A 27,634-nucleotide genomic window follows, 5' to 3' on the forward strand; every position below is an offset into this window, starting at 1 on the left:
AGTCACAGGAAAATTATTTCAAATTTTAAATCTGAACACATTTTTTTGTTGCAGAGATGTGACTTGAATGATCAACAAAAGGCTTTAAAGCATAAAAACAGTTACATTGGGAAAAAATTCTCTGGGAGAAGTAGAACATAAATAGTTTAAACAGAAAAAAGAGCCATGTAAAAACTTTCAAAAATTAATGAAGAGCTTTTGTATTTTTCAAACAAGTGATGGGAGGTATCAAATCAGTATGACTTTTAGATTTTGTTGGGTACATTTAAAAGTAGGATATAATGGCTTTATTTTGAAATGTTAATATAATACACTGGAAGTTACACTTTGCAATTACTTAAACTTAAAGGGAAAGCCTTTCCTGGATGGAATTCATGGATAGAAGACTCCAGTGGTATATATACTACAAAATCAGCAGCTTGGTTTGAAATTCTGGGACTGGTGATTTGCATTCTCAGTCTATACTCAGCACTTGTGGCATCCCCAGCCCTTCACTCACTCCTGTGTACTGCCGGAGCCAACATCTGCTCATCTTCCACATCACCCTCTGCACTGCCTCAGCACAACTGCAGACTCCACTGACAGCACAGCGGGTGTTTCATTCATCTTTGTACCCTCTATATCCCATAGTGCTTTGCATATAATAGGTACTGAAAATTTTTTAATTGAAATACAATAATTTGAGTGTTGATAAGACACTGGTACTCATCATTTCCTGTCTTGAGATCTGTGCTTACAACTCAGCCGTCATGCTGTGAGAAAGTCCAAGCTTCCTGTGAAGAAGTCCTCACAGAAAGGCCCACATGGAGAAGAATTAAGGCTCCTGGTCCGTGGTCCTGACTGAGCTCCCAGCTGACAGCCAGCACCACCTTGTCAAGTATGTGAATGAGCCATTTTGGAAGTACATCCTTTAATACCCAGTGAATCTACCCCAACCAATACCATGTGAAATAGAGATAAACCTTCCTCACAAAGAATAGCCCAAATTGCAGATTCATAATTTGGTTAAGCCACTATGTTTTGGGTGGTTTGTTATACAGCAATAATAACTAGAATAGAAATAACAGACAAACATTATCTATTATTTTCTTCTAAGATGACACAGCACTTCTGCTCTAAGAAAAGAAAGCCAAGAGGGTAGAGAGTCAATATACCTAGCTTAAATGAGCACATTATTAATCCCAATTTAGTAGAGAAGCTGCACTGAAATAAGGAAGGAAAGGGTGATTAGACTGCAAAATGGAATGATACAGAAGGGAAAAAATGACAAATCAACTTCTCAGACTTTCAGCTCTAGGAGAAGCAAAGTAAAAAGGCATGCTACTCTGCAAAGTAACATACGGATGGTCACCCCTCAAGGAGCAAAGAGACTTGCTTTAGGAAAGAATCTGATCTTCATAATTAGAAGAAATTCTTTAGTCCAATCTCTTGTTTTATAATTGAAAAATAAGATCCCTAGAGAAGCAAAGCAACCAGGTCATGCAGGGCGTGAGTCCAAGGTCTGCCATTCCATTACACTGCTTTACCAGAGTCTTGCTTTGAATTGACAGGCAAAACCTGCCACCTCAGACTATGGGGGCGAGAGAGCAGGCGAATGATTCCTGTATTACACAGTAAAAAAGGAGTTGTCCCACCTCCCATGAAAAAGAAGAATATTCCCAGATTTTTAAGCAGAAGTCCAATCTGAGAGCCATGGAGATGAAAGTATGAGAGTAAGAAAAATCAAATCAAGGGGATGGATGCAGCAATATTTGGGGTTACTTCACTGCAGATAACTCGTTATCGATTCAAAAGAGGGAGTTCCATGGAAAGTGCTATTTGAAGAAAGCAGACTAGAATATAATGAAGTAGAATGAAGGTAATGTGAAGAGCATATCATTCTTTTATCTCCTTTTTTCTTCATCAAATATTTCAGTTGGTTTCACACTGGCAAATTCCAGAAGGCTCTAGCTATACTACCAGAAAGTGTTAACTAGTAAAGGCCTTACCCTTCTGTTGGTCACTCACTTACTTCTCTCATGGAGAGTAAGCCCTTGCCACATCATTTATTATACTCCCATGGAGGACAAAGCACCTAAAATGCCAAGAAGTGGATGAGTGTAGAACTCTGGGATGCTTTTATCCATATTTTGGAGATGATAATACTTGTTTCCATAATATAATTTTATTATTTTATTAAAATAAACTTATTCACTGACAAATGGATTTCATCCAGATCTTAGGTTCATAAATTATTATTTGTAATCTCTATGATAAATCAACTAAAACTAAACTAAAATTCTCTTGTAATTTCTCTAGAAAAATAACATGAATATGAAAAGTGAACATGGCACAGGGTATTACACTGTATGGTTGAGTTAATAAAAGGCAGAGCACATGAAGCTTACAAATGAGACACAATCTTGCTACTTAAACTGCCATCATCAAGTCAATCATCTCACTGATCTAGATAGAATGTGTCACAAGTACAGTAAGTACAATGTTTCAATTACGTTCTTTAGCTAGCATTTTGGTCCATCCTGAATCTAAGTTTCACGCAGGCTTAAAATATCAGATCATCAGAAGCCAAGCCAGAGATTTTTTTTTTAACACTCAAAGCTAAGATTCAACATTCTAAAGCTGTGAAGTAGTTAAAAGACCAAATAGCAACTAAAAAACTAATTTGTGTTGACTTGGGTAGAAACAGTCATTTTTTAAAATTCTTGAAATAGACAATCAAGACCTCTGTTTGTGTGGGGGCCATATAGTGATTCAATAAGTACATAAAAAGGAATGGCAACTTAGATTATGTCTTTGATATCACGTTAGTTGAAGTTCTTAGTGAGAAAGCTACTCAGAGCTATCACCAAAAAGATTGAGATTTGAACTGTTAACCAAAGCACACACATAATAAATTAAGTAACATATTTATACCCCAAAACTATCATTTCATTAGATTGGGAGGTTATGATGAAACACATAAAACATTCACACTCACACTTTTTTTTATTCTTTATATTGGTGATTCGCAACTTTGGTATGTATCAGAATCATCTGGGAAACTTACAAAAAATCTAGGTACTTGGACTCCCCCCACACTGAATCAGAATCTGCTCCAGCATTTCTGTTTTTTATCAAATTACCCAGACAATTCTGATACAAACCACAGTATAAAGGATAAGTATTATTTAATCACAGTTTATATGGTCAACTATCGTTTTCTAATATATTAACAGAGGAACTGCTGCAATCTCTCCCTCTCTATACACACACACACACACACAGACACACACACACACAGACACACACACACAGACACACACAGACACACACACACAGACACACACAGACACACACACACAGACACACAGACACACACACACAGACACACACACACACACAGACACACACAGACACACACACACACTCTTGTACTCTTTTTAAATGTTGAGGGACACAAGGTAATTTCAGTAAGGACAATTCATTTTTCTGGGCCAGTGTTAAAAGTCTAGGTGAATTTAACGTGGCAGGGACAGAAAAGGAAAAGAGCTGCACGAGGCTACGTTGGCACTTTTTGGAAGGTAAGGGACAGAGAACAGGAACTTAGGAAGAGAGAAGTAAAAAATTCCCTCTTACTAGAGTTCTCATTATAGAAAAATGAAAGCATGATCTAACAGTCCTTCCATCTATCTAGTTTTAAAAATTAAAAAAATATGGAGCAACTTTAATAATTTTAAAAGAATTTGATATAAAGAAGTTCATAGCTGAGTAACTGCTCAGAAAGCACAATCTGTAACAGAGTAAGAGGTATAAAGCCCAGATACTGTGGTAGCAGAGCTCATTCTTCTAACTGTGCTGGTCAAGAATCATGAGGTATATCCATTGTGGTACCTCTAGTTTCTAGTCAGAAGATCAGAAATTTCACTCTTTTCCAACATTTAAGAATGCTATCTCAAGGAAAGGCCTTACATGCCGCTATTACTGCCAAAAGTATACAAAAAGTTTCTAAAACTGGTAACAAAGATCAAGAGATCTATTCCTCATGCTTACCTAGGACTCAAAACTTCTTTTCTACAATGAATTGGAGCCTTTATACAAACAGTAAAATAAATCCCAAGAGATGGTAAATATTTACCTGGTCCCTGTTGTTGATGTTTGAATAAGGTAACTGTCCAGTCATCAATTCATACAGAACAATCCCAAAGGCATATACATCTGATTGAAAGCTATACGGGTTTTTATCTTGCATTCTGATTACTTCTGGTGCCTGTGAGAACATAAAAAAATACATATTCTTGTTTATTCTTCACTTTAACTGAATAAAGACTGAAAACGAAACTATTATAATTCCCAGAACAATGCTTTTATCCATTAATAACCCATCTAATATGTAATCAATTCTCTTATTAATGGTCAAAGAAATAAAACTGATTAAGAAAGATAAAGAAAAAAAGACGCTCCATAAATTCTGAAAGAGGCAATTAGCTGAGATTCCACATACTTTACTAAGATTTTATAAATTTTATCAGCCATCGTCTTCCTGCACAAAATGCTCTCATTGTCATTTGAATTCTTCCCATGACTTACCCTATAAAGAAATCAGTTCCCACTTTCCACTTCTGATTCAGCAAAGAAATACCAGACCTGTGGTTATAAGATGTCTCGGAGTAGCACAACCACTATGTAAGCGCCTTAGAATTTAAGTTTTCCCATTGATACAAATGATTCTCCTCATCTCAGGGCATCTTAGACAACAATGGTAAAATTTCAAGACTGATAAATGCAAATCCCTTTCTTACCTCCAAAAGCAATATAATCATGCCATTAACAAAAGCAACAGGCAGCAGGTAGATTTATAAGATGGTATAAGGAATCTTTTGGTTGCTGCTTCTTAAGCAAAGATACAGACCTGGTCATATTTGCTACATTTTTACACATTTCAGTCACTGTATTCTACCACTAGATTTCTTATTGGCTGTTTACATGAAATGCAATAAATGGTTGGTTAAATACTAGCTTAAAACAGTTCTTTGACCTTCCTTGAATCTTCTCTATTGTTCCATTTGCAAGGGATTAGAGGAATTGCAGGGTACTAATAAAAATGTTGTGAAAACACTAATTTGATACCAAAATCAGGACTAACTTCATAAAAAATGGCTGAAAGACCTGGAACAAGATTTCTGTTATTGGCAAGGTAAGGCAGGTGAGACTCTCTCACATGGCAGGCAGAATCACCTGTGCAGCCTTTAACCTCAATGTCCAGACTACATTCCAGCCCGATAATATAACATCAGAATCTGGGGATGGGATCCAAGCATTGCTAGCTTTTAAAGTTCCCCAGATGGTTTTAATGTCCAATCAAGGTTAAGAACCACTGAGGGAAGATGTGTGGGAGAACCTGATGAGAGTCAAAGGATGGGAGATGAAGGAAAAGGGTGTATCTACTTGCTTTTTCATACATTTTATTGATAACTGCTTTCAGTAATACAGGACAAAAAAACACACACAGAACTGTGATGTAATGAACAAACCAGAATATTGAGAGACCGGTTATACAGACATAATTTTCAAAGCCAGGACACAATTTTTGTGAGGGACAGAGTAATAAATCAGTTGAAGAACTGTCTTTTTAAAATTTAGTTTTACCTCACTCTTGTTGGTAGATGGCTTGATAAAAAGCTGTGTGTCATCTATTTACAGGAAATGCATGCTTGATACTCAATAAACTTAGGGATTTAACTTGTAAAACTTTTCACAAAGGTTTCTTTCTCCTCTAAGATATAAATAAAACAAGGTTGAGCAGACTATTGTAAATAATTCAGAGACTTATATAACCCTGGTTCTGACAACACTCTTCTCTCCTAGTCTCTGGATGTTCCATATTTGTTTCTGAAGGCACTATCAACACACAAGGATTTATTCAACAATTAAGCGTACTATTGCCAATCTCTTGCCTTAAAGCTCAGCTTGGTGGAATAAAGGATGAACTCATCTACTCAGGTATCAAAAAAAAAAGAAATTAGAAGAAAATATAAAACTTCAGGTATTATAATTGACTAACTGTATAAAGTTTTTGAAAAAGGACAAACCTGGAGACCTGACTGAGCCTAACTGTCCCACACTATTTAAAATAATACACCTTTGAAACATGTATTAATTGTTTTCTTTATAACTTTAGGTGTTGTAATTTCACTACTTAAAATCTGCTTTTCCTCCTCTTCTTGGGATACACTGTCATCTTTGTTAAAAGGTGTGCCTTAAAGGTGCTTAAGATCCAGATTATAATTATTAATTAGACTCTTGTTTATAATTATTTATTAAAACAGTTAAACATATATTAAAGAAAAAAAATCTAGCTAACTCTAATTACTGACTCTTAGAAATAGAAAAGGTGGTGGAAATCCACTAATCCAACCCAATGTTAAAGATGGAGAGACTTGGAGGAGGTTAAGAGTCAAACATAGCACTGGAGCACAACTCTCCTACACTAAGTCCAATGCCCTCCCTCCACCTTGCCACTTGCCCTAATTCCAGTTATTATTACAAGAAATCATAGCTGAATCTAACCCTAGGCTTATCTTGGTCAATTCAGAATCCTACCTTGGAATCTCTTCTTTTTTTTGGTGAAGAAGATTGGCCCTGAGCTAACATCTGTTTCCAATCTTCCTCGTTTTGCTCAAGGAAGATTATCGTTGAGCTAATGTCTATACCAATCTTCCTCTAATTTATGTGGGATGCCTGCCACAGCATGGCTTGACAAGCAGGGTTAGGTCTGCACCCAGGATCCAAACCTGCAAACCCCGGGGCTGCCAAAGTGGAGTGTGTGAACTTAGCTCCTGGAATTCCCCTCTTGGGGACTGCTACAGAGTTCAGGGAAGTTAGGCCAACGTGGCTTTGAAAGCCCTTGCAGCTTTTCTCCTTTCAGCAAGCTGTTTCAAAGTCCTAGTGCAGGTTCAGTTAACTATAGCTTACAATTGCACTAACAGTTCTGGGTCACCCTGTATTCAACTTCTAAACAGTGGTTCTCAAACTTTTTGGTCTCATGACTCCTCCAGTCTTGGAAATTACTGAGGACCCCAAGGAGCTTTTGTTTATGTGGATTGTATCTGTGGATATTTATCACATTAAAACTTAACTAAGAAACTGTTAAAATATTTATTAATTCATTTAAATAAGAAAACAACCATTAGATGTTAACACAGATGACCCATTTTTAATATAAAGTAACTACATTTTCAAAACAAAAAAAATGTTTAGTAAGAACAGTAAAGCAATTCTTTTTGACTGTCTGGTTTAACAGCAGCCAGCTGGAGTCACATATTTGCTTCTGCATTCAATCTGTTGTGATGTGTTCTTCTGGTTGAAGAATATGAAGAAAATGCTGGTCTCACACAGGGATGACCTTGGGGGCCTGTGAAAGGGTCTCAGGGACCCTTTTGAGAACTGCTAGCTTAGAGAACAATTCCTATGACTGCCCTTTTCAGTCTGCTGAAAGTAACTGCAAAGAAGTTCCCTTCTTCCATCCAACTTCTCTTTCTTCTTTTCCACAAAGCAGAAACAGGAATAAAGAAAGAGAAAGAGTGAGCTATGCAGGACAGCACTAGGCTGACAGTGTTAAAAATCTACTGGTGTTTTTTTTGGTCTTTCCTCTCCCAGCTGCCCCATAATTATATGGTTCTTTCTAGTCTAAAGGAAGTAACTTTCCAATTTGAGCTTAAATAAGATTGTGAAACAGTCTTTCTTTTAACAGGAGTAGTTCTCTAAGCAAGACCTTAACAATGGCTGCAGATCACACCTGTTTAAATTGCATACTTTTTTTTTAAACAGGGTACACAGAACATTTTGAATGCAAAATATTTTAAAGAGACAATCCTGAATAAAATTTAAAGTGTTTATAAAATACATATTTTTTCTATGAAATATCCTGAAACTGGTCTCATAATATTCTTTTTAAAGATAAAGAAAGAAGTTAAAACCTATTTACATAAAAGATAAGACCAACATTGACTTTTGTGAATATTGGGGACTATGAAAATACTATAGTTGAAACCTTTAGTGACTTTCTAGTAACTCAGCAGCATCTCAGGGTCCAAAAATTCACTTAATAGAGAAACAGCCTCAATTCTTACCATCCACAAAATGGATCCAGACAACTGTTCAAACTGATGGGACCCACTCCATCGAGATTTCACTGTGGCTAGACCAAAATCACCTATTTTTACTGTGAGGTCTTCATGAAGAAAAATATCTGAGGTGTAATAAGTAAAGGAAAACAATAGATCTCATTTTCTTATCAGAGCAAGCATTATGAAAATTTTAGACAAGAGATCTAATTTCTATAATTCTATATCACATTCTTTAAAAAAGTATAGTACGTCTCATTTCCTCTTAAAGTGCTTCATATTTCCTCTTAAAGTTAACAAATATGCTTTAAAAAATAACTAGTTCTTTTTGGCCTCTATGACTTGCTTACAAGATTTTGGGGGCTTGAAATGTGGTAGGATGAGGTGAGATGCTTTCCTAAGTTAAGTTTATTTAGACTTGAGTAATACAGACCCAAATATTCTTTTGGCACTACCGGGAAAGCCCTAAAGGCTCTTCACTGGAATGAAGACGGCTGGCAGACAGGACCTTAATCTGGATTTATGGAAGAGGAAAGATGATGCTTTTCTCATCTCACTTTTACGTAACTTAGAGCCTTCAGTTATATCTCAAATACTGCTGAGCAAGGTCAGAGCACTGAAACAAACCAGCAGATAGCTACAAAACTATCCATTTTATGGCGCTGATAGAATGTAGCAAGCAATCAAAGAGTCCTACTATCATAAAGACTTGATGGATTTTTTTGTAATGCTCAATCACTCAGAAACCAAAGGCAGGTCATAGCACCTTGCTCTAGTACACTCTCATGCAAACCCATTTATTAATTCTCTTTACAGTATATTGAACTTAGCATGAAAACTGTTTTTACATAGAGTGAAGACAAAAATGAAGAAAAAGTCAGGATGTTTTCAAACTTCGCGGACAAATTTCAGGAAGGATACTATTACTCTTGAGGTCTCTGTGGATGATTGACTTGGCGTGTAAGTAACTGAAAAACAAAACATCATTTTAACCTGAGTAGGACTGAAGACTCTGGCCTCAAAATCTATAGAACATATTTAGGGGTGTAAATAAAGACATTTAAAGTCACGATACGTCTGTAAACTATAACATTGTGATAACCCGTTTACATAAGAAATATTCAAATAGACTGTAAATGAATTTAGAATTACAGGAACATATTATTATTGTGATACAGCCAAAACCTTATTTTCTATTAAAAGACTTTGCTTTATCTTTTACTATTTACCAATACAAACCTTTCACTCCAGTCAAGCCTATTTATCCACGTCCTTTAAATATACCTTGATATTTAATTCCACCTTTATAATCAATGCTCCCCCCTACCCCTATCCCCCCAATTAGCTTTCATTCCATTCTCCACCTATTCATACCTATCCTTTAAGACTAACTTGTGAGTGAAGCTTTCCCATGACTAACTCAACTGAAAGTGATCTTTCACCAATTATTGTACAGCTGGTCCATGTATTTTTTTCATATATTTTCTCATACGCCTATGTTCACTTTCTATTTAGAATGTAAACTCCAGTAGAATATGGAAGTTTGACTGATAAAGCCATTTTTGAAAGTAGTAGTATATAGTCTTAAAATACCTTCTTAAAACTAGTGAGGAACCAACTTCCTCTATAATGGCCAGAGTGAATCTATTTTAAAGTCAATGATAAGTTTAAACCACCTATGTTATTCCTAAAGACTGCGTTAGTTGAGTTCATTGAGGGAAAGGGCTGTGTCTAGTTTATTTCTGTTTAGTCCCAGTGCCTAGTATGGTGCCTCGCATGTGGTAAGTATTCAATACAGACCAACCACAATGAGATACATATAATGTCCTTGTCAAGGTTACTTTTCTTCACTTAATACTGGAGAGAAGCAATATATGAGACTTCTGAAATTTGGCAATGACCATTAGGAAATAAATTTTGCCTTAAAATGAGATTTCAAAATCCAAACGGTATAATCAAAATTATGTAATGAACACTGTCGAAAATGGAAGATTTTCAAATACTTAAGATGCTTTTTCATATTCATTTAAACTTCCTCATTCTCGCAGAGATCAAGATTTGGAAACTTCCTTTCTCAGACAAAACTCTGATTTCAAGTTACTGTTCATACAAAGTAACCCTTTCTCCAATTACGCTCTTAACGTCACACTGTTTGTTTCCTTCACAGCATCACCACAATCTAAAATTACCTTGCTGTCATGGCTTTCTAGGCCCACTGTTGTTCTACTACATCACGTTGTCACTCTTCCATTGAAAGAAAATGTGATGTTAGTTCTAAGGCCTTTTCTGCTTAAAAAGCTCTGCAGTGACATAGGTAAAAACAGATGGAGAAAAATGGGTCTCAATCAAAAGTTTTTCCAAAATGAGGAGACCTTATCTCCATTAGAAAGGAAGGGGGATAAACGGTGATGGTGGTGGGGGAGCTCGGTGCTTCAGTCAGGATCTGATATTTAGTGCACAGAAGAGACGCTGGTCTTTGAAAAGAGGTTCTGTCTCCTTTGAAATTAAAAACAACAACAAAATGGTGGTACATATGAAAATATGGAGGCATGATGAAGTTACAAGAAGGGTAGATAAAGATGTTTTTGAAGGATGGTGTCAATCTTTTCACAAATAAGATACAAAGAAATACAGCAAAAATAAGGTAGATAGAAATGTAACTGGGGGGTTGAGGTGAGAAAATTTCTGACCAGGAAAGTATAAGATAACTAACAAGATATAAATATAATTGCTGAGCTAGTGATAGAACACTAGTAGAAGTTGGATAGCATAAATCTGTTATAGGCCAAAGTTGTGTGCATAGAGCTGCAACCTGAAATAACACCACCTTATCCCTCTATAAATCTTTACTGTTTACAAACTTCTTTCCTAACTTTTATCTCATTTAATAATTCTCTTTCTGTAACATCTCTATAAAAAAGGCAGCAAAAGAGCACACACCTGTAGAGAATTGAGCAGTTGACTGGACTGGTATGATGGTGGTGACATGATGTGATTTTATCCAAAATGGTTTCAAATTAGTCTCCCTTCCACTTTGATGCCCTCCATTCCCCCTCAGAATCATAATGTGGAAAGTGAGCAAGATTGAAAGGAATGACATTGCGCTACTCCTGTGTAGTCACTAGTCATTTATCACTTTAAAATAATTAAAATCCCTAATAAGCGGAGTTCACAAATTTTTCAGTTCTGTATAGTGGCTTAAATTCTATTTTTACTTCAATTTTTCAGTCTCTCTCACTTTTAAAAACTCAAGTTTATTGAGGTAGAACTTGTATACAACACAAAATGCACCCAATTTTTATGTACATTTTAACAAGTTTTGACAAATATATACGCTTGTGTAATGACCAGCTACAATCAAGGTGAAGAACATCTATCACCCCCAAAAGTTTCTTCATACGTTTCTGCAATTAATAACACCCCACTTCCTCATGCTCAGGCAATCATTTTTTTTTTAAGGTATGTTTTTTGGTGAGGACTATCAGCCCTAAGCTAACATCTATCGCCAATCTTCCTCCTTTTGTTTTTCTCCCCAAAGCCCCAGTACATAGCTGTATATCCTCGTTGTAAGCCATTCTAGTTCTTCTGTGTGGGATACTGCCACAGCATGCCTTGATGAGCGGTGCGTAGGTCCATGCCCAGGATCCAAACTGGTGAACCCTGGGCCACTGAATCGGAGCACACGAACTTAACCACTTGGCCACAGGGCCAGCCCCCCTCAAGCAATCATTGATAATGATTTCTGTCACTAGACATTAGTTTTGCCTTTTCTAGAATTTCATATAAACAAAATCATGTGGCTTCTTTTCCTCAGCATACCAATTCTGAGATTCACACACTGGTTGCATGCAGTATTACAGCGCATGGATGTATCACAACTTACCCATTTACCTGTCGGACATTTGGGTTATTCCTGGTTTTTGGCAATTATGAAAAAGATACTATAAACATTCATGTACAAGTCTTTGTTGTTGATTTACACTTTCATTTCTTTTTGGGTAAGGAGGTAAGATTATAATTGTTCATATGGTAATTTTAACTTTAAAAGAAACTGCCAAAGTGGTTGTATCATTGAAGAGCCTTACCAGCAATGTATTAAGAGTTCTAGTTGCTCTGCATCCTTGCCAATACTTGGTATTGCTGATTTTGATTAACAGCATTCTAGTACACGTATAGTGGTGTCTTGTAGTTTTAATTTGCCTTTCCCTAATGTCTAATGATGTTGGACATCTTTGCATGTGCTTATTTGCCATTCTTATATTTTCTTTAACAAAGTATTTTAATTTTTTTTCTTGGTAAGGAAGACTGACCCTGAGCTAACATCTGTTGCCAATCTTCCTCTTTTTGCTTAAGGAAGATTACTGCAGAGTTAACATCTGTGCCAAGCTTCCTCTATTTTGTATATGGGATGCCACCACAGCATGGCTTGATGAGTGGTGTGTAGGTCCACCCCTGGGATCCAAATGGGTGAACACTGGGCTGCCGAAGCACAGTGCGCAAACTTAACCACTAAGTCACCAGGTCAGCTCACAAAGTACTCTAATATTTTGCCCATTTTTTCACTAGGTAGTTTGTCTTACTACTGAGTTTTAAGAGTTCTTTATATGATTTGGATACAGATCTGTTATCAGATAATGTATCCTGCAAACATTTTCTTCAAGTCTGTGGCTTGTCTTTTCATTTTCTTAACAATGTCTTTCAAAAAGCAAAAGTTTTGCGTTTTGATGAAGTCCAATTTATAAATTTTTTATTTTGTAGTCCTTACTTTTTGTGTCCTAAGAAATCTTTGTCCATCTTTAGGCTACAAAAATTTTCTCCTATATTTCTTCTAGAAGTTTCAGATTTCCAGCTTTTGTCTTAGGTCTTTGATACATTTTGAGTTAATATTTACGGCTTGTGTCAGGTAAAGGTTAATGGTTTATTTATTTATTCTATTTGATATCCAGCTGTTTCAGCAACATTTATGAAAAAACTGTCCTTTCCCCATGAATTGCCTTGGCATCTTGGTCAAAAACAAAATAAAATAAAATAAAACCAAGTGACCATGGATATATGATATAGACATATGGATATATTCCCATGCTTTCTATTCTATTTTGTTGATTTATATGTCTATCCATATGTCAATATCACACTGTCTCAACTGCTATGGCTTTATAGAAAGTTCTGAAATCTCACACTAGAAGTCCTTCAACTTTGTTCTTCTTTTTCAAAATTATCTTGGCTATTCTACCTATTGCATTTCCATATACTTTTTAGCATTAACTTGTCAATTTCTACAAAAAAGCCTGTTGAGATTTTGATTGGAATTGCACTGAATCAACAGATCAATTTGGGAAGAAGTGACATCTTAACAACATTGAGTTTTCTAGTCCATGAATGTATTTCTATGTCTTTTTTGTTTCCTAGCTGGAACCTGAATTAGAGAGGGTATAACCCCACTCTGGAAAATACTCCATCATAGTTTGTAAGTAGAACACTGGCCTGAAGAGAATAAATGAGAATGTATCATAAACATGGAATATCAAGGTATTGATAGAAAAAACCATGCTATTCTTTTAAGTTCATTTCAAACGTTCACAAGCCCAAACACATAAAATCAGAAGTGTGATATTGGTTTATTTATAAGAGCAAGGTAACTCAATTGGGGAAGGATAGTCATTTCAAAAAATACTGCTGGAATAACTGGATATTCACATGGGGGAAAAAATCTTCAACTCTTATCAAGTGAAAGTGGATTGAAGACTTAAAAACTAAAGCAAAAACTATAAAACTTGTATAAGAAAACATACAATTACCATCACTCTCTTGTACATGGATAGCATTTTAAAGTTTTCAGGATATTTTTACATCATTTACTTTCATAACCTTCATGATTCTTTATAAGGCAAGCAAAAAGGCAATAATTCCACTTATGCTGATGCAAAAAGCAGAACCCAAAGGACTTAAAAGACATGCAGAGGCACAGTGGAAAGGGCATGTGTTTTGAGCACACAGATCTGGGTTTGAATTCCAACTATGTTACTTACTAGCCATATGACCTTGGGTACATTGCATAATCTCTCTAAGTTTTGGATTCCTAACCTGTAAAATGGAGATGATAATGTTCACCTTTACAGGTTTTTTCTTTCGTTAATTTAACATGTTTACTGAAAGCCCACCTTTTGCTAAGCAACAACTGTTCTAAGTCTTGGAGATAAAGCAGAAAATTCCTACCTACAAGGTGCTTCCCTTTTAGTATAGAAGATAGAAAATAAATGACATATCAGTAGAATATATGGTATTCTATAAGTGGGGGACAGGAAATGCTGAGTTGCAGGGGTTGTAATTTTAGGCCAGAGAAGGCCTCTTTTCAAAGGACCTTTTGAGTAAAGACTTAAAGGGGAAGGAGTGATGCAGATACAGGATGAGAACACAGCAGGCAGAGAGACTAGCAAGGGCAAAGCCCTAAGGCAGGCATGTGTTTCCTAAGTTCTAAGAATGGCAAGAAGGCAAACTGTGGCTTGGAACAGAGGGAACAAGAGGGAGGAGAGAGTAAATGAGAGAGGTAATAGAAAAGGCGGTGGGGGGAAGGAGAGTTGTGATGGTGGTCACGTTGAGAAAGGCCTATTGTAAGGACTTCGTTTTCTTTCTAAGTGAAAATGTGCAGACACTGGAGGAGCAGAGGAGTATCATAATCTGTCCTAAGTCTTAAAAGGACCACTCTGGCTGCTGCGTTGAGAATAAATTGAAGGTAGGTAAGGGTAAAAGCAGGGCACTAATCCAGGTAAGAGATAATGGGACCTTGAATCAGTATGATGTCAGAATAGGTGAAGAGAAGTTGTAAAACCAACAGGAGTTGATAAAGATTGGTTGTGTGGTGTGAGAAAGAGAGAGGACTCAAAGATAACTAAAAAATGTTAGACACAAGCAGCTGAAAGAACAGAGTTGCCAGTTACTGAGACAAAAATAATGTAGGAAGAACAGGTCTGAGGAAAAAGATCAGGACCTCAGTATTAGACATATTGAATTTGAGACATCCATTAGACAGTCAAATGGAGATGTTGAACAGACAGTTGGATATGACAGCCTGGAATTCAGAAGAAATGAATTGGCTGGAGATTGGCATAGAAATGGTAATTAAATGGTATTTCAAGCCATGACACTGGATAAGATTGCCAAGGGAATGGAAATCCCAGGAGTATTCCAACATTAGAGAGGTTAAGGAGGAAGAGCTAGCTGAGAAGGAGCAAATAGCAAGTAGAAGGAAAATCAGGAGAATATGCTTTAAAGAAGCGCTTCTCGAACTTTAATATGCATAGGAATCATTTAGGGATCTTGTTAAAATGTAGACTCCAATTCAGTAGATCTGGGGTAGTACCTAAAATTCAGCATTTCTAAAAGACTCCAAGATGGTACAGATGCTACTCAGACCACATTCTGAATAGGAAGGGATTAAGAACGGGTTTCACGAAGAAGGCTGAGATTAACTGCCTTCTGATATGTCAAATAGATTGAGAACTGGGAATTTAACCTCTGGATCTAGCAACATGGTAACTATCTTATTAAGAGAGACATCAGTGGAGTCTCCAGGGGCAAAAGCCTGATTGGAGTGGGGTCCAAAATAAAAGGAGAGGAGAGAAAATTAGAGAGTGAGTACCAGCAACTCTTTGACAAGTTTTACTATAAAGGAAAGAAGGGGAATGATGTGATAGCTTGCGAGCCAAGAGGGAATAAGGGAGGGACCTCTAGAACTTTGTTATTATGAACATTTTTAAGCACAGAGAAAAGTTAAAAGAAGAGTACAATAAACTCCCCACACTCTCCACCAAGAATCAGCAATTGTCAACATTTTGCCAAATGTGCATTATAAGCAAGATGTTTTAAAACGGGAGAAAATCCAGCAGAAAAGGAAAACCTGATGATGAACAAGGGAGATTTACTCAAAAGATGTCAGTGAATAAGGAGAAAGGGGATGGGATCTAGTGCTTAAAAGGGAAGGGTTAGCTTTTACTCTTAGTGATAAGGCAGAAAAACTGAGCACGAATGTAAGTAGGTGGATAGATGTTGTGGCGGGTGCTTCTTATTTTTTTAATGAAATAGCAAGCAAAGTCATCACTTGACTGTTCTTGGAGAAGGAGTGTTGGAGGTTTGAGGATAGTGGAGGTATGACAGAGTCTAGGAGAGAGGAAGAATGAATGAACTAGGGAACTGAACATATGATTGCTCTATGACATTAAGGGCCCACTTGAGGTGCTGAAAGGATTGTTAAGTTGAGGAAGTTGCATGGTGTAAAGGTTAAGGGAATGTATTTTGGAGTCAAAGTCCTAGGGCAAATTATTTGACCTACCTAAAATATTAATGGTAATTGTCTCCTGGTGGAGTACTGGTGCTTACTTATGTTTACATTTTCTAAATTTTATAAAATGATTATGTATTTCTATAATAACTTTTGTTCTGAAATTAGAAAAAACTGAAAGAACAAAGGCTAATGTAGAAATCACTCATATTCTCACCATAATCAATCTTGCTAAAATTTTTACACATTTGTCTCTTGTCTTTTTTCAAAGTTTATACTTGTAAAAAGTATATGAAAGTAAGATATAACTCTAGAATCTTTTTTATTAAAAGACAGAAACAATGAGAATGTACTCTGGAGCCAAAGTCCTAGGGTTAGTTAAAACCCATATCTCCCTGATAGCTGTCCCCATCCGGACCACTTTTAGCCATTCCTGGAGACAACGCTACTGAGCTTGGTGCCTTCTAAACCACAGTTTAATACTTTTACATACATATATACATGACTTAAACGCAAATATAAAAAATGTTTTGTTTTTAAATTTTAAGTGGTCTCATGCTGCAGCTTGCTTTTCTTACTTGACATTATATTCTAAAGCTGATGTTGATACATATATACTTCATTTCTGCTGTACACTATTCCGTGGCAAACACATGCCAATATTTTATTTATCCACTTCCCTACTGATAGACATTTATGTTTCCAATTTTTCACTCTTACATCTTTTCCTGTAATACATCTCTTCCTGTACACATCTCTTGGAACAAAAGCTGGTGTTTCTTGGGGAGTCTGCCAGGCATTTTCCATTTGAACAGATACTTCTAAAATGCCCCAGGGTGGTTGGTTGCATCAGGAGTGTCTTAGTAAGCAATTCCCCTAATCTTTACCAACACTTGATCCTGTCAGAATTTAGGCATTTTGACAATTCTAGTGGGCGAAAAATAGTATTTCTTTGTTTTGGTTTTCATTTTTCTGATTATCAGCATCCTCCTTACTATTATTGTCTTCATCTACTAGAAAATCATATACCTATCCTTTGATCAATGAGAATTATTTTCAATCGTTAATAGACTTTCACCATCTTTTCAGCTTCAATTAATCTATCTTTTAAATAGCTTTAATTATGAGTAAAGGAAGAATACTCACCTTTAAAAAAAAAGTAAATTGTGAGGACTTATCTGCAAATCATTTTTAAGCATCCTACATTCAGAATATAACACTTCTGTGTGAGCCTAACAACAGACAACTTTCTCTACGTGCCTCTTTGATTTAACATCCAGGAAATTTTCTAATAAAGCTAAATTAAAAATTATACCATAAATATTATACTGAAATTAAAAGTTCTACAAAGAAATGGCATGATGGATTGACCATTCATGAAATTTCTTTAGTAAAAACATTCTTAAATATCTTGGCCCGTAGGCTGAATCAATGACTGTTAGGTGAGAAGATGATGAAGATACTACACAAACTCCGATTCCAAAGAGTAAGTCTATAATTAGCTACCATTAAAATAGCTCTGCTCTCTTCAGGTAAACCTAGAAATCGGAAATGATTTACTACTGAGGAAAGGAGGCAGAACCACACAGGAAAAATGTCACCCATCCACCATCTGCTTATCTTCTGTAATCCAATAAAGGTGACACATGTGAATGATTCAACTTTCCTAATTACTAAAGGTTTTATCTTATGAATGACTGCAACCCCAGGACTTTATATAATGAGCTAGTATGCGCTTCTTCTGCTTATACCCTGTGACTTTAGAGTAAATTTTGCGAAGTAGTCAGAAAAGGTGACTTGTAACAGTATCTGGAAAATATTTAGGGGGTAGACTATTTTGAAATGAGGGTTTTGCAAAAGTACATTATTAAATGGCTATTTAAATAGTCTATTGACTTATTGGTCAGCTCGGTCTAGCTTGTTCTGTCCTTTGTGAAATGATGGTGGAGGACAGAGGAGGAAGAACTAGACTTTTCAAAGTTAAGTTTAAATAACTGCAAAGGATATAATTTCCAGTGTACTGTAAATATTAACATTTAACTTTTTTTGTTACTGGAATGTTCCTTATAAAGCATCTGTTCTTGTTTCACGGATAGAAAACCTCCTATTATCTCTGAAGAAATTGATACTTTTTTGGAGGGAGGGGTCTCTCCTCTCCTTGCATTGTGTTTGTTTATTCCTAGTTGCCGCCCCCCTCTCATCTATTTGTTTTGGGCTCTGTCATTGACATCAGAGACTTTCCCTTCAATGTCTGGTGATCCAGAGATAATCTGTCTTAGTCAGACTAAGGGACTAAAAAGCTATCTGAAAGCTTTGAGCATATAGATGGGCTTCTCGTTTTTGAACTTCCCTGTACAGTGATCTAGGTGGAATCCCTGATGTCACTACCTTTGGGTCTTTCCTTTTGCTTGGTAAGATTCCTCAGAGAAGACTGCCCGAAGGGGAAGGTTTCCGTGCTAGCCTTCTGAAAGCCAAATGCAAAGAGAGCGCTGGGGAACTCTCCATTCATCACTCAGAAAGCAGTCACTCAATACCCATTTCTGGTACAGTATCCATGTCCGTGTCCCCAGCCCAGAGATATTTCTATTTCCCTCTCCAGAGAATAAACTTTCAGTCAACTGCCAGGGTAGGAATGGGGCAGTCACAAGTGGCATAGAGCAGGAGATGGGATTCAGAGCAGCTCTTCAGACAGGCCTTTTCATTTACATAATACCCTCCCTCCTCCGGAGATACCTGGCACTGCCAATGCCTGAGACTTTTGAGGATTCTGTGGTATAAATCAGGTTGGTTTTCATTTCCCCATTGCCAACTAATAATGATTTAGCTTTTCTGGGTGTACTAAGTCCACTATCACTTCTCCATCTACCTTCTAGCTTTTAAAATGTTGTTGCTATTGTTTCTTTCCTCTATGTTATGTCCATCTTTTCTATGTTCGTGCTTCAAAAAATTTCTTTATCATAATTTTAGTGGAGTTTCAAGAGACAGCAAAAATCAGTCACCTTAACCTAAAATCCACATAGCTATTTCAATAAGAGGATTTTCAATCTGCCAAAGCCTTCAGAAACTAAAAATGTATTGGTACATTTAACCAGTTGCATGTTATCATCTTATAAGGAACAGAAAGGAAAAAAGAGAACTGTATCTTCTTTGGTTAATTTTAAGCTGGTAATAAAATATTCTCTGATAGAAGGCTTCAAACTTGTAACTAATACTGTTTCAGCTGTTAAAATCTAGGATGAACCAATGGGATGATCTACATTCACAGCCAGGCATTCATTATGTAGTGAGAGTTACTTAAAAATGTAAGCAAAGTATTTTGGAGTAGAGAAATAGACTGTAAAGGTTTACACTTACAGATCCAAAACTGTAAAGCAATGCGAAAATACTGCCTCTTGACTGACTGTCTCCCAGACTACAGAACTATTCCAACTTGATAGTTTTCTTCTGTACTGTCACTTCTCGTCTTAATCAACACTGGCACTTCACTACCCCATCACTGTTTCTAAAAGCAATTTTTATACTATTTTTAACTATTCCTTGCTGCCTTTTTACAGCAAAAGCCTCTTCCCTTTTATGATTTATTTGATTATTTTTCCTTTCCTTGACAGTTCTTGGTTTTGATATGAGAAGGATTTGGCTTCTCTCTTTTCTGGAAGGTACACCTATCAATACTATGCAGTTGTGTGTAACTATTCTTTAATTTTTCATTTAACAGATATGTATGGAATACCTATCATAGGCCAGGCCCTCTTCTAGACATGAGGGATAAAACAACGAACAAAGCCTCTGCTCTCATATAGCTTGTATTCTAGTGGATGTGACAAAATGTCACATGGAGTTTGGTGTTAAAAAAATAAAAAAAACAAGGGTGGGGTATAGAGAGTGATAGGGTGGGGTAGGAACATGTTCTTTATACAAAGTGATCAGAGAAGGCTTCTTTTAAAAGGCAACTTTTAAAAAAACAATTATTTTATTGAGGTCATATTGGCTTATAAGATTGTATAATTTTAGGTGTACATTATTATATATCAGCTTCTGTGTAGACTGCATTGTGCCCACCACTAATAGTCTAGTTTTTATCCGTCACCATATATATGTGCCCTTTCACCCCTTTCCTCTCCCCCTACCGGGACCTCCTTCCCCTCTGGTAACCACTAATCTGTTCTTTTTACCCACGTTATTTGTTTATCTTCCACGAGTGAAATCATATGGTATCTGGCTTATTTTGTAAAAGGTGACATTTGAACAGAGACATAAGCAAGAAGCTCTATGGATATTTGCAGCATGAGTATCCTAATGGGAAAATAACAAGTACAAAGTCCCCAAGGACGGAACATGCTTGGCCTGCTGAAGAAACAGCAGAGACCAGTGGGGTGGGAGCAGAATAAGCTTTGTTTCCCTCAATGTTTACTATTTTTGCCATGGTTTACTTTTCACAAGATTTTAATATAACCTTTCAGAGCTGAACAGTTTTAGATTCTAACTCATATGAAAGGTTGTTTCATGTCTAGTGGATAAGTGGGAATGTTACTGAATAAGGTAATAACTAGCTGCAATAAGCATTTTGGCTGAACACAGGCTTGTAAACAATCTAAAGTATAGATATATTTCTTAGTTTCGACACAGATGGTGGGAAGACTTAAGAGCCAGATCTGGTTTTGAGTCTTGGTTCTATGCCTACTTGCTATAAGTGATTTTGAGTCAGAGTTCTAGGTTTCTAGGTTTTGATACATATATACCCTTTTATTCAATTTTATAATGTAAAAGTAGCATAGTGATTATGGGGAAAGAATAATGGATGGGAGTCAGAAATTGAGTTAAACATGTATGCTGACACTTATTAAATGTGGGGCCTTAGACAAGTCATTTAAAAGCCTCAGTTTCCTTATCTGTAAAAAGAAAATGAAAATATCTACTCCAGGGGCTGGCCCCATGGCCGAGTGGTTAAGTTCGTGTGCTCCGCTGCAGGCGGCCCAGTGTTTTGTTGGTTCGAATCCTGGGCTCTGACATGGCACTGCTCATGAAACCACACTGAGGCAACGTCCCACATACCACAACTAGAAGGACCCACAACGAAGAATATACAACTATGTACCGGAGGGGCTTTGGGGAGAAAAAGGAAAAAATAAAATCTTTAAACAAAACAAAACAAAACAAAAAACTACTCCATAACATTATAAAGATTAAATGACATAATGACGTACACATGTGAAAGCCATCTGTGTACTATAAAATGTTAAATTAAGATACATATTTTTTAACTACCCATAGAGCTTTCAAACTTATATTTTACTTACTTAAAATTTTTCATCTAAAGGCTTTCGAAATTAATTAATTTTACCTTTTGATTTACCTATTCATTTGCAACTTAAGAGTTGCATGCAAAATTTACCCTTCCTAGTCAGTTCCCTATTTTGGCATATAACAAACTTCATAAAGTAACTTTTTATCTGTTAAATTAAATAGCAAAATTCAACGGATACGAACAACTCAATCTGAAATGCTCAAGTAGGATCAGAATGCAGATTTTCATTTTACTTTATTTCATGCAGATGATCATTTTGCAATAGAATATATGGGCACATGGAGAAAATAATTTGAAAGGATAACTAGCAATCATTTTATATACTTCAATAATTGTTAGTGAATTTTTAGTGGTGGGTTTTTTTGGCCTATTTTTGTTTTCTGAACTAAATCGTTGCATGCTAATAAACAAATTTGCAGTCACATTTATTATCAAATACTTGACATATGTTTGAAGACTGTACTAGACAGGGACTATTTTAGATCTTAATTCATACTGCTAGTCATTAGTCACAACTGTCCATGTTGCTGGACAGCAATTTAAAAAGTAATCCAAAAGAATATTAGCTAAAACTTTTAAAACACACTCAGTGGCCTTCAAAAGTAACTTTAAAGAGATTTAACAGAACAGAACTTACTCCATGCCCTGTGCAGTTTGCCGAGCAATATCTATAAGTTTGATCATCTCAAATTTGGTCTCAATGATGTGGAGATGGTGATATAAGCTGGAGCCCTCACACCACTGGGTAACAATAGCCAGTTGTGGCTTTGTTGAATAGCCCATGAAGAGTAGGATATTCACATGTCGAGTTTTCCTGTAAAAAGAAATGTGACGGTAAATAGGAAATATTGATAAACTTTTGCAAATCTTAAAAAAGAGGACCAAAGCAGTCTACTTATCAGTAAAATATTGTCAGAAAAAGGTGTTTTTAAAAAAGGCTACAGAAGGATAACTTTAGAAGAGACTTTAGAAAATGTCTAATCTAATATCCTACCCTTTTCAGAAATATCTTTTAAAATATACCTCACAGATAGGCAACTAGAGGTTGCTTAAATACCTCCAATTATGAGAAGTTTATCACTGAGACTGTAGCCTATTCCACCACTTTTATTTTTTTTTGTTAACTGGTTCTAGTATTAGAGAGGTTTTTTTGGGTTGAGAAAAAAATCAATATCCTACATCTTCCACCCCGGCTTACTTCCCCTTCTGCTCTCCGTAATAACAGAGTAAGTTTTTAACAGCCTACTATGGACCTAAATATCCTCAGTTCTGTTGACTACTTCCCCGCTAAGTTCTAGTTCTAGAATCCTCTGCATCTAAGTTGTACTTGCCTGGACACGCTCTAGTTTATTAATGTTCATCAAGTCTCAGAGCTTGATATAATCTCTAAATGTGTTCTGATAAGATTAGAATTTTGAGAGTATTATTTTCATAAGTGGAAGTATTATTTCTCATCATCAGAATACTATATTTCCATTAATTCACTCTAGGATTAATTCTTCTAACACCTATACCACATAATATTGCATACCACTTAAAAGAATATGATTTAAAGACAATATATTCAGACAAATTCTTTTATCAATTTTGAGTAAACCTGTAAAGCTAACAGTGGGTACCACTGGAAAATAGGAGTTGATGAAGATAACTTCTCCAGAAAACAGTAATTCACACAAGCTCACCTGAGTACTCCTACTTCATTTTTGAAGGCCTGTAACTGCTGAGGTGTGGGTGCTGTCACATTCAACATTTTCACTGCCACATCACCTAAAAGGTAATCGTCATTCCAAATGTCATTCCTATTTTTTAAACTTAAAAATATAAAAAACTCGTGGGTATTTTCACCAATTACCACAGCTTTAAATCCATTAGTAAATTGTAAATAAATTACATCGTAACTTCCTGAACTGCATTAATTTTCCAAGGATAAAAACTAAACTAACAATGATACTCCTGTATTAGTATTTCAACATTCTAATCTAAAAAGATAACCAGGGGCAGGCCCTGTGGCCAAGTGGTTAAATTTGCATGTTCTGCTTTGGCGGCCCGGGGTTTTTACTGGTTCAGATGCCAGGCGCAGACATGGCATCACTCATCAGGCCATGCTGAGGCAGCGTCCCACATAGCACAACCACAGGCACTCGCAACTAGAATATACAACTATGTACTGGGGGGCCTTGGGAAGAAGAAAAAAGAAAGAAGACTGGCAACAGTCGTTAGTTCAGGTGCCAATCTAGAAAGAAAAAAAAAACAACTTTGCTTTTCCCCTGAAAATGTAGTTGAAGAAATTAAGTGCCCATGGTATGTTTTCCTGGTTACTCAACAATGTTAAATTAGATGCATTTAGTAATTGAATGCTAAAACTACAGATGACAGGTCCAATGAACCTTGGCTGAAACAGAAAACTGCAATACTTATTTATCAGAGTAGTTAACATTTATTTTCAAATCCATGGATCACTTGTTGCTTTTGCTCGGGAAAATTATTAAATTACAAAAAGAACTTCATGTAATACAGGTAGAACTCTCACACATTGCCAGTGGGTGTGTAAATTGGTACAACCACTTGAAACACTGTTGGCCATACGTATCTACTAAAACTGAACATACGCATATCCAGTGGCTCCACAATTCTTGCTCACGTGTATATGCCCAGAAAAAATGAACATATATGTTCATCAAACGATACGTACTAAGAATATTCACAGCAGCAGCATTTGTAATAGCCCCAAAATGGAAACTATTCCAAATGCTCATCACATAGTAGATAGAAAAATAAATAATGTCACAATCACACAACAAATACTATATAGAGAATGAATGATCTACAACTACACACATAATATAGATGAATCTTAGAAACAATGTTGAGTGAAAGAGGTCAGACACAAAAGAGTATATATTGCATGATTTCTGTTAAAGTCAGGATAGTGGTTACCCTCAGCAGAGGTGAGTAACGGTCTGTTTATTGAACACAGATGTGTTCACATTGTGATATTTCAGCTACTTGTACACTTATATACATTTTTTGCATGTAGATTATACTTTAATATAATTCACATTGATTTTCCTGATTATCAAAGTAATAGAGTGCTCATAGTAAAAAATTAAACATTTTGAAAGCACAAAGGAAAAAATAAAAATCTCCCATAATCATGTCACTAAGAAATGACCAATGTTAACATACTGATACATATCCTACTAGGCTTTTATATGTATGTAGTGTGAATATTTATGAAAATATAACCTAAAAAGAAATATACTAAAATACTGATGATCACTAAAAAAATTGTTACATATATTTCTATGTAGCACCATAACATGGGATACTATATATGCTGCTTTGTAAAATTTAATATACCACAGACACCTTTCCATATCAATAAATACAGATCTATCATACTATTCTAATTTCTATATAACCATATATGGAGGTTATCAATTTATTTATCCAATACTCTATTAATGGGCACTTAAAGTTTATTGCCATCTTTCATTAATATTAAATCTCTAATGAAAATACCTGTACACACATCTGTTTGTTCCTGTCCAATTACTTCCTTATTATAAAGATCTACAAATGAAATTGTTGGTTCAATATACATATTGCCAAATTGCCCTCCAGAAAATCTGTAGCAATTTATTTTCCCACCAGCAGTATACAACCACACCTCTGAATATAATCAATTAAAAAAAAATTCTTTGGGGGCTGGCCTGGTGGCGTAGTGGTTAAGTTCAGGTGCTCTGCTTTGGCGACCCGGGGTTCAAAGGTTCATGTCCCAGGCGTGGACCTAGCACCACTTGTCAAGCTATGCTGTGGCGGCATCCCACATAAAATAGAGGAAGACTGGCACAGATGTTAGCTCAGCAGCAATTTTCCTCAAGCAAAAAGAGGAAGATTGGCAACAGATGTTAGCTCAGGGCTAACCTTCCTCATCAAAAAAACCTAATAATAATAATAAAAAAAATCTTTATTTGAGAGGCAAATAATGATTTCTAGTTTTTGAATTTGCAATTCTTTGATAACTTGTGAGGCTAACATTTTGTATATGTTTACTGCCATTTCTTCCTTTGGTAATAAGTACACAATTAATATGTTTACTTGTAGTTTATAATACAAATAAAATTATTAGCAGAAAGACTTCTAAAAGAAAAAAAAACCTTAGGACTAGCTCATCTGGAGGATTACCATCTTTAAAAATTATTACTGCAATATAATGATAGGAGTCCTGGTTGCTGTGAATCAAGTTTTTATCTCCCATAATTTTTGTCAGAAACCTTTGGAGGACTCTTGCATCTGATCAAAAAAGCTTAATGATGCAAACAGTGAATACTCCCTTTGATTTTTTTTATAAAAGTTGTTAAACATATCCTATTATTATGACATGTGACAAGGTCATTGTATTACATACATACCATGCCACTTTCCCTTGTAGACTGTCCCAAATGACCCAGATCCAATTCTTTGTCCCACTGTGATCTGCCCATCAGGAATCTCCCAATCGTCACTTGAATCCCGTCTACCAAGAGTTTTCTTGATAAAAACAGTGCAAAAGTCAGGCCAAAGCAAACAAAAAAGGAAAATCTTAGGTTTCACACTATGTACATTACCCTATGCCTGAAAGGGACATAAGTTAGAAAGAGAATAAGGTCCTTTAAAAAAAAAAAAACAAACCCATACACTGGAGGAATAATAGTGAGAAGTATGATTCTTACAACATGTAATTTAAATTTAAGACCTAAGTCTGTATCAGGATGAAAACAATTTATTAAAAAACAAAAATTATTTATTAGGTATGAGCAGAAATGTGTATTACTAAAATTAATGAAATAAAACAGGTTTTTATCATTTGGAGGACTACTAGGGGCAAGATAAGCACTATACATTTGTGACTAGTTTTGGTTCCAGAGGCCAAAATTTAAGTTAACATATTATGGTAACTGCTGATCATTTATCTACTACTCTCTTCCTGTCAGTCCTAAATTGCCTGATAAACCTTATTTGATTCAGCCTCTCAAAAAAAATCATCAACATAGATAATCACTTTGGTAGGGTAAAGGATCCACCTATGTAACATAGACTATTAATATACTATTGCTAAAATTAAATTACTACTTTTTAATATAGATTTATTTTGCAGCATAAAGTTCATTTTTAAAATAGGGAAGAATGTCATTTGGTAGATATTTAATTTCCAACCAGCACTTTAGAACATATATGGCTAATCATGCTTTCTAAAATACTGGCTTACTTTCATTTTTCTTATTTTAGAAACAGAACACTATTCTTACTCTTCCCAAACTGCCTTTTACTCCAGTACATTAGACTTGAGAGCAAAATTCAGTGTTGCAAGAATATGCTTTAAGCAAAAAACTATCAGTTCTTAAATCTGATTATGGGAATTCTGTGTCACATACCAATATATCTAAAAGGTGACATTACATTTGGCTATGACTTCTAAAAAGAAAAAACTTAGAGGAAAGATATCATATACTCTCACCATTCGATTCCTGTCTTCTGAGGATGAAGATGATTTCCTTTCCCGTTGAGGTCCTGGAGATTTCTGTAATGCCTTCACATTAGTGAGTGAGCCAGGTAATGAGGCAGGGGGGGTGGCAGATAAACCTGTGGTTGATCCTAAGGTAGTAAAAGGAAAAATGCATCCGTTAAAGAAGAATGGAGTATGTTAATTTATTGGGGGCGGAGGGTGAAGGGAGATTTAGACATTCAAAAAATGCAGTGCATGTTCAAATATATAACTCCTGGAAAGGAGAGCCAAAAGGGGGCCCCATTTGATGATTAGCACTATAGTTTCTTTTAGTTTTTGGCCAATTTAAAGATCTTTAAAACATGTGATTACAGATACTTTGCTTGGTTGGTGCAGAGTCTAAAAGAAAAACAATGTCTCTAAAATAAGAGATAAATATGTACTAAGAAATACTCCCAAGT

At 35.8% G+C, this 27,634-nt stretch overlaps 1 protein-coding gene across 10 annotated transcripts in view; it reads right to left on the bottom strand.

Moving 5' to 3' along the window:
* BRAF (B-Raf proto-oncogene, serine/threonine kinase) overlaps nt 1-27,634 on the bottom strand; it is a 148,414-nt gene that overhangs the window by 19,375 nt on the left and 101,405 nt on the right. For 9 of the 10 annotated variants that reach the window (XM_070617974.1, XM_070617977.1, XM_070617978.1 and 6 more), the window contains 7 exons: nt 27,186-27,322; nt 26,101-26,218; nt 23,368-23,452; nt 22,323-22,499; nt 9,024-9,070; nt 8,109-8,227; nt 4,115-4,246 (listed from right to left, as the gene is read on the bottom strand). In XM_070617974.1, the coding sequence (XP_070474075.1) occupies nt 4,115-4,246; nt 8,109-8,227; nt 9,024-9,070; nt 22,323-22,499; nt 23,368-23,452; nt 26,101-26,218; nt 27,186-27,322 (815 nt within the window). Of the gene's footprint in view, nt 1-4,114; nt 4,247-7,165; nt 7,519-8,108; nt 8,228-9,023; nt 9,071-22,322; nt 22,500-23,367; nt 23,453-26,100; nt 26,219-27,185; nt 27,323-27,634 lie in introns of those variants that run through there. The other variant, XM_070617980.1, reaches the window with a different exon arrangement.

Source organism: Equus przewalskii, chromosome 4 (assembly GCF_037783145.1).
Source record: "Equus przewalskii isolate Varuska chromosome 4, EquPr2, whole genome shotgun sequence".
In the NCBI taxonomy this organism is placed as follows: domain Eukaryota; kingdom Metazoa; phylum Chordata; class Mammalia; order Perissodactyla; family Equidae; genus Equus; species Equus przewalskii.